The sequence below is a fragment of the Mus caroli genome, chromosome 3 (assembly GCF_900094665.2).
Source record: "Mus caroli chromosome 3, CAROLI_EIJ_v1.1, whole genome shotgun sequence".
Classification (NCBI taxonomy): domain Eukaryota; kingdom Metazoa; phylum Chordata; class Mammalia; order Rodentia; family Muridae; genus Mus; species Mus caroli.
This window is the reverse complement of record NC_034572.1, coordinates 123,521,078-123,535,123: the sequence shown is the minus strand read 5'-3', so window position 1 is coordinate 123,535,123 and position 14,046 is coordinate 123,521,078. Positions and strand designations below refer to the sequence as shown.

The 14,046-nt window shown below is 42.6% G+C and overlaps 1 protein-coding gene across 1 annotated transcript in view; it reads left to right on the top strand.

Annotated features, from left to right (window-relative positions):
• The window catches only part of Mcub (mitochondrial calcium uniporter dominant negative beta subunit), a 63,253-nt gene that overhangs the window by 42,944 nt on the left and 6,263 nt on the right, over nt 1-14,046 (top strand). The window contains exons 3-4 of the mRNA XM_021158648.1: nt 1,376-1,546; nt 8,045-8,149. Of these exons, the coding sequence (XP_021014307.1) occupies nt 1,376-1,546; nt 8,045-8,149 (276 nt within the window). The remainder of the gene's footprint in view (nt 1-1,375; nt 1,547-8,044; nt 8,150-14,046) is intronic.

Sequence of the window (14,046 nt, the reverse complement as noted above, 5' to 3'; positions counted from 1 at the left end):
TGGGATGAAAGAGGAAAATTACTGGACACCTGAACTCTTCAACTCAGGTCCTCTTACCCCTCCCATCTGGAGACTGTTCCCGGAACACTCCTGAACTTTTTACCCCAGAATACATTCTTGAACTCTTCAACTCAGAGTTCGATCCCCTCCCAACTAAGAACTGTTCCAGGAACATTTTTTAGATAAGGGTCTCCTAGAACGAACAAAACCTAGTCCTACCCCTCCTAACTGAAGACTGTTCCAAGAACATTTTTNAGATAGGGGCCTCCTGGTACTACCCCAGAATGTTCCAATAGATCGAGTACATTGCCAAAATATAGGACATGACCCCTTGGTTATGTAAAGCCCCTTGGCAAGACCCCTTAGTGACGTAAATTTGTACTTTCTCCACCCTGTTCCCCCCTTGCCCTTTTCTTATAAAAGCCTGTGAAAAATTTGGGCTGATTGCCGAATCTCCTCTGCACCATGCTTGGTGCATGAGATTCGACCCCAGAGTCTCTGGTATATGTGCTTTTTATGTGCTTTCTTGTCGTTGCTGTATTAAATCTTACTCTCTACACCTTAAGTTCGGTCTCAGTGTCTTCTTGGGTGTGCGGCTGTCCCGAGGCTTGAGTGAGTGTCTCCCTTTTGGGAGTCTTAGAGTCTTTCAGGGATAGAATTCTTAAATGATCCAACGTGCCTCTTCCTCCCCAGGACTAGGATTAAAGGTGTGCTCCACCATGCCCAAACAGTGGTGGGTTTTAAAAAGAAAAACGGAACACATTAAATGGGGGCTGAGGGCCGGGCGTAGTGGCGCACACCTTTAATCCCAGCACTCAGGAGGCAGAGGCAGGTGAATTTCTGAGTTCGAGGCCAGCCTGGTCTACAAAGTGAGTTCCAGGACAGCCAGGGCTATACAGAGAAACCCTGTCTCGAAAAACAAAACAAACACACACACAGAAAAAAAATGGGGGCTGAGGGGTACATGGTGGAGGGGATGGGGGACAATTGGAGGGAGGGAATGGTGGATGAGTTTGATCAAAGCACAATACATGTACATATGAAATGCTCAATAAAACACATTACTGCATTTTACTTTATTTCATTTAAAATATTTAATTTATGTGTATATGTGTTCACTGGAGTGTATATACATATCCCACATATATGACGGAGTCCATAGAGACCAAAAGAGACATTGGATTCCCTGGAACCACGTGAGCTTCATGAGGGGGCTGGGAACCAAACCTGGGTCCTATGCAGAAGCAACCAGAATTTTTAACCGCTGAGCCATCTCTCCAGCCCTGGCAAATTCTTAAATGTTAAAGTTTTAACGCTACATCCTTCAAGTTTATGTTTCACTGTGGGTTTTTTTTTTTTATTTTTGTCTTAACAGAAATAACAGTTACTTATAAACACGGCCTTCCCTTGGTAACCCTCACTCTGCCATCCAGAAAAGAGCGCTGCCAGTTTGTCGTCAAGCCGATGTTGTCGACAGTAGGCTCATTCCTGCAGGACTTACAGAATGAGGATAAAGGCATCAAAACTGCAGCCATCATCACGGCAGGTGTGTACCTGTGCACCTTAGAACTCTACCTCCAGTATTCTTTCTCCTTGGTTCTTTACTTTCTTAGAATTTCATTATATAATAAATTATATTATATATTTATATGTATTATGTAATCAATGGCTACCCATTGCAGAGTCCTTTTACCTTACACACCAGTACCATTAAAATAATAGGTCAGAGCCAGCACAGTGGTACATGCTTATAATCCCAGTATCTGAGAAGCTGAGACAGGAACATTGAGAGTTCAAAACTAGACTGGGCTATGTAGCAAGACAGCATCTCAACATAAAATGAAGTAAACAAAAAGAATGTCCCAACTCTATTAAATAAAAGAAATGAGATAAGTTTAGTGTTAATTTCAGTTATTATTTTATAAATAGCCAGAGACATTTTTCCTATGAGAAAATTTTAGTAGAATGGCATTAGTGTCTAATTTTCAGCAAAAGTTTAATAATTGGGAATAAGATGTGTTTTATACAATTAAAGTAGCCAGTAGAAAATGCATACATAGTGAATTAATCTTTGTTATGGAGCCATTACAGTCAGAGATTGTTTCCAACATATTAGTCCTTAGGAAAATATACAATTTAATATCAGGAGAAGGAGCCAATCATTTATGTATTTAAGAATATGATATGAACTTTATATTCTCATTGCATGAAATTGTTTGAGACCAACTGCCCCTAAAATTGAAGAAGGAATTATTTATATCAGTTCAATATTTAAAGGGCACTGGTACATAAACATTAATAAATTATCATTGTTCTTTTTACGTATTAAAAGTTCCATGGAAGCTTATTTAAAAGTTAATGATTACTGTTGTCGTTTGAAAAGGAAATAAACATGGACTGGGGACATGAATCAGCAATGAAAAGTGGAGTTCCAACTAGCGACAGTCAGATCCCTGTAACTCCATCTCCAGGGCATCTATCGCCCTCTCTTGGCCACCACAGGGATTGCACTCATGTGCACAAACCCACACATGAACACATATGCACATAATTAAAAATAAAAAAGGCTAAACAAGCAAGAAAAAAAAACAGTTTTTTTTCCCCTAACCAGTTTAAGAACAAATTAAGGGATGGATACAGATGTTGTCAACATGGAGATTAAAGAATTTATTCATCCAACAAATATTTGTTGAGCATCTAGCATACACCTTATAGATGCTAGAGACAGAGCAAAGAGCCACAGAGATAAAACTCCTGTGTGTAATAGAACTTAACATTTTCAGGAGGGAAAATAAACAAGATAAAGCAATAATCATGCAGAATGTTAGTTAGTGTAAACCTTAATGGAGAAAATAGAGTAACACAGGATTGTGATGGCTGAGTCTGCAGGGTCAGCACTGAGAAAAGATCTAGACAAGAGGAGAACCTGAAGATGGGGGTACCTGGAGGAGATGAGGGGACCTGGAGGAGATGAGGGGACCTGGAGGAGATGAGGGGACCTGGAGGAGATGGGTGTACATGGAGGAGATGAGGGGACCTGGAGGATATGGGGAGACCTGGAGGAGATGGTGGGGACCTGGAGGAGATGGGGAGACCTGGAGGAGATGGTGGGGACCTGGAGGAGATGGGGGAAACTTGGAGGAGATGTGGGAACCTGGAGGAGATGAGGGGACCTGGAGGAAATGGGGGGACCTGGAGGAGATGAGAGGGGCTTTCAGTTCTGAGGAACTCCAGATGAGAGGCCTTGCGTTGGGCATAGTCTTCCAAAGGCTGGAGGAGGAACAATTCTCAGATGAGGTTGAGCAGGTTGAAAGGGGCTCGTGGTTGTTCTAAGGGCCTGGAGGTGAGCTTTCTTCCTACCTGTGGTCACAATGGGTTTTTCAGTAACTCACACACAGGAGCAATGGGAACCCTGGGCTTTCCTGCCTGTCCTGGGAATTGGCAACAGACAGATGCATACCCAGACCTCAGATGGGGTCAAAACAAGCAGGGCCTTCACATAAATATCCAGTACATTAGTGAAGAAAAGTGGGCAAGATTGATGGATAAAAATGGCTGACGTTTCCTCAAAAATACTTCAATAACGTTGAAAACACAGCACAAGGAATACAGAAACTTTTCTCTAAGGAAATGGGACTCTAAGTTGAGTTGAAAATACTTTATTGAAGTCATCTAAATGTATTTTTTTAATGATACTTGGGAAATCAGATTAAAAACATCATTGTGTTGCTGGGTTTTTGTTTGTTTTATGGTTTGTTTGTTGTTCTTAAGCAAATAGGGCAGGGGTGGAATTTGCCTGTTTAGTTTGCACTTGAAAAGTGTGTTCTGAAACCGCCATACATCTGCCTTTTTTTCCTTTTCCTTTTTCTTTTTCTTTTTCTTTTTATTTCTTTCTTTTTCTTTTTCTTTTCTTTTCTTTTCTTTTCTTTTCTTTTCTTTTCTTTTCTTTTCTTTTCTTTTCTTTTCTTTTCTTTTCTTTTCTTTTCTTTTCTTTTCTTTTCTTTTCTTTCTTTCTTTCTTTCTTTCTTTCTTTCTTTCTTTCTTTTTGGCAATTCCTGAGAACATGGTCTTACCCAATTGTATAGGAGGAGCTCAGACAGCCAGATTCTAGCCACAGACCCAGCTGCAGACTTGACTAACTGCCTCCTGGGACGGTAGAGCTAGGAGGCAGCCAGCCAGCTTCTCTGTTGTGAGAACAGCCTTACCGGGGCACACTGGTTACTGTAGCTGAAACGGCTTCAGCTGAATATATGAGCAGACACCTGGGCAGGAAGAAACACACTTCCAGAACTTTCCTAGAGTAGATTTCACAGAATTATGCGTGGGCTGTTCTGGAGAACAGAGCATTCCCTGCTCAGCACTGGTTTCCCATGTACTGCACGGTGAGTTTGCTTTCTTAACACCTGGCCTACGTTAAAGCCTTGTGGGTTTTGGTTTTAAAATAGACTGTGTAAGACTTGGTGCAAAACACCTTGAGGTTAAAACTTTCCAGGAGACTTCCTTCTCCGCTGATGATCCCCACATGCCTGAAACATTCCTAAACTGAAATTCAGGGGGCTGGAAGATATGTATATGTGTGCATATATATGTATATGTGATATATATCATGTATAAGACATATATATTTATATTCATTATATATTTATAATATATTAATATATATAAATATATGTATATGTGTATACATGTATATATGTATATATGTGTATATGTGTGTATGTGTATATATGTGTATATATATGTGTGTGTGTGTGTGTATATATATATATATATCAGACAATATAATTGTAAGCTTGAAAAAACACCAAGTCTTGGGACAAGTTTCTACAAATACCAGCCGCAAAGCTAGACAGCAACTAGGAAATGTCGCTGGACTGAGAGCTAATAGCACTGTCAGGATGAGAACTTGGAAAGTGTGACTTTACTATGAACCTTCATTGGCTCTAGAGGAAGAGGTGCCATGGAATGATGCTGGTAGTGAGCCAAATGGAGTTAAGTCAAGGGCTAGTGAACCTTCAGGAATATGAACACCTGATGCTAGCGGTATTACTGGTGGGTTAAGGGTGAGGAGGCCTGAGAGATACAGAGACCAGGCTGAGACCTCTACCATGTGTTTCTAGAACCTTCATCTTCAGGGTAAGAATCCAGAGATGAGACAAGGTTGGGGATTAGGAAGTTTCATTTCAGGAAGTACACACTCAGGAGGGACGTCCCAAGAGAGTTACACCTTGTGGCCTTTAGACAACATCTGGGGAGTGGGGTACAAAGGGTTAACCCTTGGGGTGATCTAACAAGGAATACTTTGTCATGTCTGGATGCCAGGGAGAAGCTCAGGCATGATGTCGCAGTTGACGCTATTTCTCTTTTAATGATAAAGCCACGTTTGATAGTTATTGATTATATATTTAGATTCTATGTGGTTTATGGCCCTAAAGTTTTTGTCTTAAAACAATTCCTTGTTGCTGTTGTTTTATTGAAACCCCTTCTTGTATTCTAACCTTCTTGTATTCTAATCCCTATTTCAATTTTACCTACAGCGGTTGACTGACTGACCTTTTTTTTCCTATCCTCTCGAATAGCTCTTTAATTCAATTTCTTTTTATCTCTGAGACATTTGAAATTGCTATTAAATTCTCTTCTTGGTCCTTATCTGCGCTCATAAATCACATAAATGCAATTTAGACATAGTCATGTCTACTTTTTCTCTCTGCCACTCAATCTCCCTGTAGTTTTGCCTCCTTTTCCATGCTAAGAAGGAACTATGAGCCAATGTGGTGGGTGACATTTGGGTGCAACTGGGATACTAAGCTTGGTTTCAAGTCAATGTCTCACCTTTGGATGGCCTAGGATTCACAATATGGACCAGGCTTGCCTTGAACTCACAGATATGCCTGCTTCTGCCTCCCGGCTTCTGGGATTAAATGTGTGTGCCACCCTGCCCAGTTTGTCCTACTAAGTTTTGAACTAACACCAATAAGTCACCTCCAATAATTAAAAACAAGGAATTAAAAATGTCACTGCCTACATGTTTGTCTGTCAATCTACCCCTATCATCTATCTATCTATCTATCTATCTATCTATCTATCTATCTATCTATCTATCTATCTATCTATCTCATATTATGGCCTTGGCTGTAAGCAGCAGTAATGATCTTTAGCTAGCCAGAAGAGTGTATTGCTAGGGTCTCTGACTGGAAGTGGCAGAAATCCAGGCTTAGATACAGGCAGCATCAGGGAGAGTCAAAAGCAGACTGGGTCAGCCCAGGTCTGCTTACTGGGCTCCGCTGCTAACACCTTGTTCCAAAGGCCTTCTCAGGGTATGAGAGCATATCATAAGGTGAGTCAAGACTAAAGAAGAATGGACACAGAGCCAATGCTGCATGGATATGATCTATTGGTGCACTTGTGTGCACACTAATGTTGTGGGTAGTATCCCATGGGGATCATCCTCCCAGGCCGTGCATCACCTGAAAAGCAGGAGAATCAGGTGTTCAAGGTCACCTTCTGCTATACTGTGAGTTTGAGGATAGGTCAGGTTGTATGAAAGCCTGTGCTGGTTAGAAGTTTTTTTGTTGTTGTTATTTTTGGGGGGTTGTTTGTTTGTCAATTTGACACATGAATAAGGAACTCTCTCAGTTGAAGAACTGCCTTGCTCAAATTGGCCTGTGGGCTTGTGGTTTGAATGAGAAAGCCCCCTCTCCCAGGTTCATAAATTTCAAAGACTGAGCCCTAGTTGATGGAACTCTTTGGGAAGTATTAGGAGGTGTGGGCTTGTGTGTCTTTGGGGGTGGGTTTTGAGGTTTCAAGAGTCCACGCTAAGCCCAGTGTGTCTCTGCTTGGAACCTGTGGATCAGATGTGAGTTCTTGGCTACTGCTCCAGAGCCCTGCCTGCTTGCCAGCCACCCCCTCCCTACCATGAGTATCATGGATTAACCCCCTGAAAGTGTCAGCAAGTCCCCCAATTCAATGCTTTCTTTTAAAAGCTTCCTTGGTCACAGCTTCTCCTCATAGCAATAGAACAGCAACTATGAATATCTGTGGACATTTTCTCCATTAATGATTGGTGTGGAAGGGCCCAGCCCACTATAGATGGTGCTGTCCCAGCCACGTGGTTCTGGATTGTACCAGGAAGTAAAGGGGAGAAGCCATAGACATCAGTGGGCAGGGTTTCTCCACGATCTCTGCTTCTATTCCTAGCTTGAGTTCACACCTCAGCTTCCCTCAGAGATGGACTGTAACCTACATGCCAAATAAACTCTTTCCTCCAAAAGTTGGTTTTGGTCTGGTAGCTTTTCACAGCAACTGAAACATAACTGGTATGTGCCCTATCTCAAAGAAAAAGGAAAAGAGAAGAAGAGAAGAGAAGAGAAGAGAAGAGAAGAGAAGAGAAGAGAAGAGAAGAGAAGAGAAGAGAAGAGAAAAAAAAAGAAGAAAAATTTTCATGAGTCTGAAGGAAAGGACTTGCATAGTTGTGCCCCTACATGATTTTATGGTTTCACCTAAACCAGAGAAGGCCTGGTTTATCTCAGGCAAATCTTAAGGATGCTAGGCACATTCCTGGCTCTGACCACTACCAGGGCTCAGGCCCCAACAGTCCACCTTACAGGCTGGTGACAGTTTTCTCTGCTTGAAGTATACTGTACAACAACATGAGGAAGCAGATCAGGGCTGCTAACGGTCATCCTGAAGGCTGCAGCTCAAGACAGTGTAAAGTCAACCTAGATACTGCTGCCTCCATGAGCCTAGCCCTGCTGTGGAGGGCCTGCACATCTCGGAATCTATGCAGACCATTTTAACCATGGACACTGGTCTGGATTCCAGTCCATCTGGCACAGTGGGAGAGGAATGTCTGCTGTTGCCTTTGGTCCAGTGGAAGGGGAGGCAATGAAGCAATCGGAGAAGATTCCCTTAGTAAGAAAGGGGCGCTCCCTGAAAGGCAAATGCTCACGCCTGTGTTATAAAATTGCAGAGTCTTAGCTTTTACCTGTTGGGACGAGGCACCCACTGCTTCAAAGCAGACTTAGCTGTGTGTTGTTTCTTTCAGATGGCAGTGAGATTCCAGCTTCCACATTGATGGACACTTTGCTAATGACAGATTTTAAGCTCGTCATTAACCAACTCCGGTATGACATACGGTGTCACAAGAAAGGTAAGCAAAGGCCCTCAGCTACCTTAACTTTTGCTGGAGTGGGGAGGCTGTTACAGAGAGCAAAGCAACCTTGTTGAGAACAGAGTTTCCTGAGGTATTGTACAACGGCCATTTTCCTTCTGCCAGAAGCAGGGGGGAGATTTCCCCTGATTTTTATCAGGAAAACTGAATAGAGATCTCAAAAGTAAGGCATGGCCCTCATTCCTGACCTCCCTGGCATCTTAAAATCTCAAGTGCAGGTCAGTTGCAATTCTTAGCCACGCTACTCAACACTGAGGGCTGCAGTTTGCCCTGGGACCTCAGTTCCCCGATCCAAGTACGAACCACGACAGACCCTGCTTAGCTTCCAAGACCAGATCAAACTGAGCACAGTCAAGGTGGTGTGGCCTGAGCTCAGGTCATGTAGCTCTCAGGAGAGTTGCTGGCAGTCAGTTTGTTTCCCCTTTTAGTTGCTGTTAAGGAATGAAGACTTCCAGACTCATTTACATGCCCAATATGAAACTAGAAGTCTTTCCTCTTTCAAGTTTTCCTTTGAATTTCAAACTCTAGGTTGAACAAGCCTAATCTGAAGAATGAAAATCCAAAACTTTTCGAATATTGGTATAACACAAATGGAAAATCCCACTATTTATAAGAGTTCTTGTGATGGGCTGCAGTCAGAAGGCAGGTACATGGAGGGTAGGATATACCTCAGGGACAGAGTGCTTAACATTATATATACATACACACACACACACACACACACACACACACACACATACATACATATATTTATACACACACACACATATATATATATAAAATAAAATTACCATCAATATACATATGGTATATTAGGTTTTACTGCTGTGAACAGATATCATGACCAAGGCAACTCTTATAAGGGCATCATTTAATTGGGGCTGGCTTACAGGCTCAGAGGTTCAGTCCCTTATCATCATGCTGGGAGCAGGGTAACATTCAGGCTGGCATGGTATGGGCAAAGCTGAGAGTTCTACATCTTCATCTGCAGGCTGCTAGCAGAATACTGACTTCCAGGCAGCTAGGATGAGGGTCTGAAAGCCCACAACCACAGTGACACACCTACTCCAACAGACCATACTTCCAATAGTGCCACCCCCTGGGCCAAGCATATACAAATCATCACGTATGGTAAATATAAAATGTAGACGTTGGATCCCATCCCCAAGATCTCTCATGTCTGAGCAAAGATTCCAAAATCTGAAACCTATGCAAAATTTGAAATAAGTGTCTGGCCCCAAGTGCTGTGGATAAGAGATACTCTACCAGAAACGTTTTTAGTATCAACAATTAGTTTCTGACATTTCTATTATCACCACTCCACCTATTGCCTCTGCCCTCCTCTTTCTTTTCCCCATGGTATGCCCGGCATGGAGTCATGGCCTTTTGTGGCTGTGTCCCGCAGTTTTTAAGTATTCTCTTAGTGGTCCCCTCTTGTCTTTCTCTTTATTTTCAGCCTTGGGGGTTTTGGATAGATCATCACGCTCACTGATTCTTGCCTCTCTAGTGTGGGGTCACTAAGAGAGCCCATGGAGAGAGTTTTCATTCCGTGCGGTGGCTGTTATTTCTAATGCTCCGTTGTCCTTCCTTAGCCTTCCCAACTCTCTATTCACTCCATGTTCTTGGATGCTGCTCGCCTTATCCATTAGAGGTTTAATGACATTAATCAGTTGCCTTCATAGTGCTCTAGTTGAGTTTTGCCAATATGATGCCACGAAAATCAAAGGCCATCAATGAAGAGGGAACCTAGACTGCCCTACAGTCATGTCCATAGGGGCATTTTCTCAACGATTTATGTGGAAGGGTTCACTCCACTGTGAGTGGTACTTCCCTGGGCTGGTGGTACTGGATGGTCTAAGAAAGGAAACTGAGCAAGCCATGGAGAATAAGCAAGTAAGCAGCACTCCTCCATGGCCTCTGTATCAGCTCCTGCCTCCAGGTTCCTGACCTGGCTCCTCAGTGATGAGCTGGAACCTGTAAAGTTAACTAAACCGTTTCCTTCTGAAGCAGCCTTTGATTTGTATCTGTCACAGCAATAGAAAGCCAGTTAAGACACATATCTTAGTCTAATAGTTCTAAAGTTGGGCTGTAACCTCCCTCTCTCTTCCAAATCCCAAGATGGAATGTTAGGTCCACAAAGCCCAAGGCCCAACCTCCAGGTCCTTCCAGCTCAAGAGAGGACTGTGCTGTCATCGTCTTTGAGGACGGGTGCTGGGTTGGGCTTGAGCTCCTGGCCCAGTGATCTGAGGTCTAACTGTTCTCCGTGTTACTGCAAGAAACCCGTGTTACACAGTCCAGATGAACAGGGAAGGACACAGTGTGCATGATTGGATGGAAATCAATAGAAGAATAATACTGGATTAATTGAAGAAGTTATTAAATTACAAATTTAGAGTTTAAAAATCTATTTTAAGTCATTCTTAAACATTAACAGATATGAATTTAAAAGTTCAGGCAGTGAAAATGGACTCTACATAAAAGACATGTAAAAAACCCAACCACGTGTAAATGATTGTCTCAGACATGGGTTTTATTAGGAGATGCAGAAATACTTGGTCAGTTTTGGGTTGGCAATTAACTCAGGAATCCTGTGCCACCGATGTCTCTGAAAGCACAGTAGGCGCCCTGCTCTGTCTTACGCCGTGGTGTCCTTTCAGGGAGAGACAGAAGTTTGCTTCTACTTCTAAACAGTGCAATCAACAACAAACTCCATGGTGGGCACATTCATCCCCTTCCCGAGTTTTGTAAATTTCTACTTTTCTCACTGTCCCGACTTTATCCCTTCATTGCTTCTCTATTCCCCCTTTAAGACTCCATAACCAAGCCGGGCGGTGGTGACACACGCCTTTAATCCCAGCACTTGGGAGGCAGAGGCAGGCAGATTTCTGAGTTCGAGGCCAGCCTGGTCTACAGAGTGAGTTCCAGGACAGCCAGGGCTACACAGAGAAACCCTGTCTCGAAAAAAAAAAAAAAAAAAGACACCATAACCTTGGGGCTGGAGAGATGGCTCAGTGGTTGAGATAACTTGCTGCCCTTGAAGAGGACCCAAGCTGAGTTCCCAGCACCCACATGGTGGCTTACAACCACTCCTAATTCCAGTCCCAGAGATCCAGCAACACACATACACACACACATACACACACACACAGTGTGCTTACTTATATTTAGACAAAACATTCATACACATAAAATAAAAATAGTTGGATTTTTTCAAAAGTACTTTTGAAATTCACAGGAAGTACAAGAGACCCTGAATAACCAGAATAATCCTGACTAAAAAGAACAGGGCTGGAGGGACCCCATACTTTGGTTGAATTTCCATTGATTTCTCTGCTTAGGAAACCTGCTATAATTTCATTGAATGGATTTTCTAAGTGTTTAGTATTTATCTCAGCTCCCTCCACCTCATAGATTTTTTTTTTGAGTTGGTTTCTGATCATATCTCAGATTCATGCTTCTGTTTCATTGCCTTTCTGACATTTGAGTGTAGATTTTAATCATTCACTTCTGTCTTAGTTCTGTTTCTGTTGCTGTGATAAAGACTGCAACCAAAAGCAAGTCGGGGAGAAAAGGGTTTATTTCACCTTACATTTCCAGGTAGCAATCCATCCCTAAGGAATTCAAGGCAGAAATCTGGCAGCAGGAACGGAACCAGAAGCTTTGGAATAATGCTGCCTGCTGGCTTTCTGCTTGTGGCTTGCTCAGCCTGCTGTCTTGTATAACCCAGGACCATCTGTCCAGAGGTGGCACCACCCAGTGAGATGGGCCTTCCACACCAACCGTTAACCAAGAAGATTCCTCATAGTCTTAAAATTGGAGCTCAATTAAGAAAACAGCCCCAGATGGTTCTTGCTTGTGTTGGGTCCATGCGAGGTCTAAGCAGGGCAGGGTCCTTCCTGATTGATACTTTCTCTTCTGCTTGGTTGAGTCTGCTGCTGATGCTTTTCTAAATGTTTTGGGTTTTATTCACTGAGGTTTTCATTACCAGAATTTCTGGAGGTTTTGTTTCCCACCCTTCGAAACCCTCCATCTCCTTCTACCTTGCTGAGTTTATCCACATCGTTCCTTTTCTTCTCAGTTTCTTCTCATGCTGAATTTCCCTCTCCAAGTCCTAGATTGAATTCCAATGCATTTGTGTCTTCTTCAAGTCTTCGTTCATTTTTGCCAAACGGCTTCTGCATTTCCACCGCTTTACCCATCTCACCTGTCTCTGAGGTCAGTACAGGAGGAGTTATGATCACCTGCAGGAGTCGTGTTGCCTGGCTCTTCCACGTCTCTTGTGTTTTCTGTGTTGCAATTTGTACATTTGTTGGTTTGTGTCTCTTCCATTTGTTATGTCTTTGGATTGTTTCTTGATTAACCTTCCCAAGACTCTGAACGCACACCCCTGCCCCCAGCAGGACTCAGCAAAGAGGAAACACCTGGGTATTTTCGTTGAGGTAGCTTCTGCTCCCTGCCTTCAACCACTCCAGGGCTGGAGCTGTGTTTGGCTTACTTCTCTGCATCACCTTTCTTTTCCCTGACATATATTCACTTCCTTTATGGATTTCCAAAATCTTCCTCTGTTGGGAATAGTCTATTGTCCCTTAATCTGACTCTGCGCTGGCTTTAGTCACAGTGTGATCTGAAAGTTCCCTCTTAACTCTGCTAGTCCCTGAACAAAGACAGGTTTCCCTTTCATTGTCTTCTTCAGTGTTAGCTTTCACTGTAGGGGACTTTGTTCCCCTTCCTGTTGGATCTCGGTACCTCCCTCCCTCCTTCTCTCTTCTTTCTTCCTTTCTCTCCTTCCTGTTCTCTGGACTGTTTTTCTGGTTCTTTCTGTGCACATTCGTTACTGCTTTACAGAAAACCTGTCCCTTGCTGAAAGTGTTCATCAGACCTCAGAGCTTTCTTCCTTCCCTATTTGTAGTTTGGATTTCCTTCCCTTGTCAAGAACTCACACAGGCCGTTGATTTACGACTGTGGGGATGGAACCCATTCTCATTTGATTTTAGAGGAAATGCTTTGCATTATTTTTCCTTGGTATAACCTTAGCTATCTGTTGCACAGAGCTTTTATTATGTTGGGGCTCGAACCCTCAGTTCCTTCTTTGTTCAAGGCTTTTATCATGAAGAGGTGTTGAATTTTTCTAAATCCTTTCTCTCCAACTATTGAGACAGTCACATGATTTTTGCCCTTGATTGAACTTGTATGCTTTATTGTGCTTATTGATTTCTGTTTGTTGTTTCTTCCTTGCATATCTGAAATAAAAATGTACCTGACCATGATGTATGATCTTCTTAATGTGTTGCTGAATTTGGCTTCCACCTATTTTATTGATAACTTTGCATTTATGCTAGATTTTTAGATTAGATCATTAGATTATCTAATTAGATATTTTAAGTCAAGTCCTTATCGTGTTTTTGTATTAGAGCAATATTGGTGATATGGAATGAATTTAGAAACTTTACTTCCCTATTTCATGGGCTAGTTTAAAAATCACTGGTGTAATATATTAGAAAGTAGAGTAGAGGGGGTTGGAGAGATGGCTCAGCAGTTAAGAGCACTGACTGCTCATCCAGAAGTCCTGAGTTCAATTCCCAGCAACCACTTGGTGGCTCATAACCATCTGTAATGGGATCCAATGCCCTCTTCTGGGGCATCTGAAGACAGCTACAGTGTACTCATATACATAAAATAAATGAATAAATCTTAAAAAAAAAAAAAAGAAGAAGGAGGAGGAAGAAATCAGAGTAGAGATTAGTTAGGGAAGCAGAAAACCGGCCTGAGTAGGGCCACAGGCCTCTTCCGGCCGGACCACCACCAGGGTAGCTAGAGCACAGGGTCGGCTGACACCCGCCAGCTACCCACGACCCCCGCCACAGGATTTTGAGACT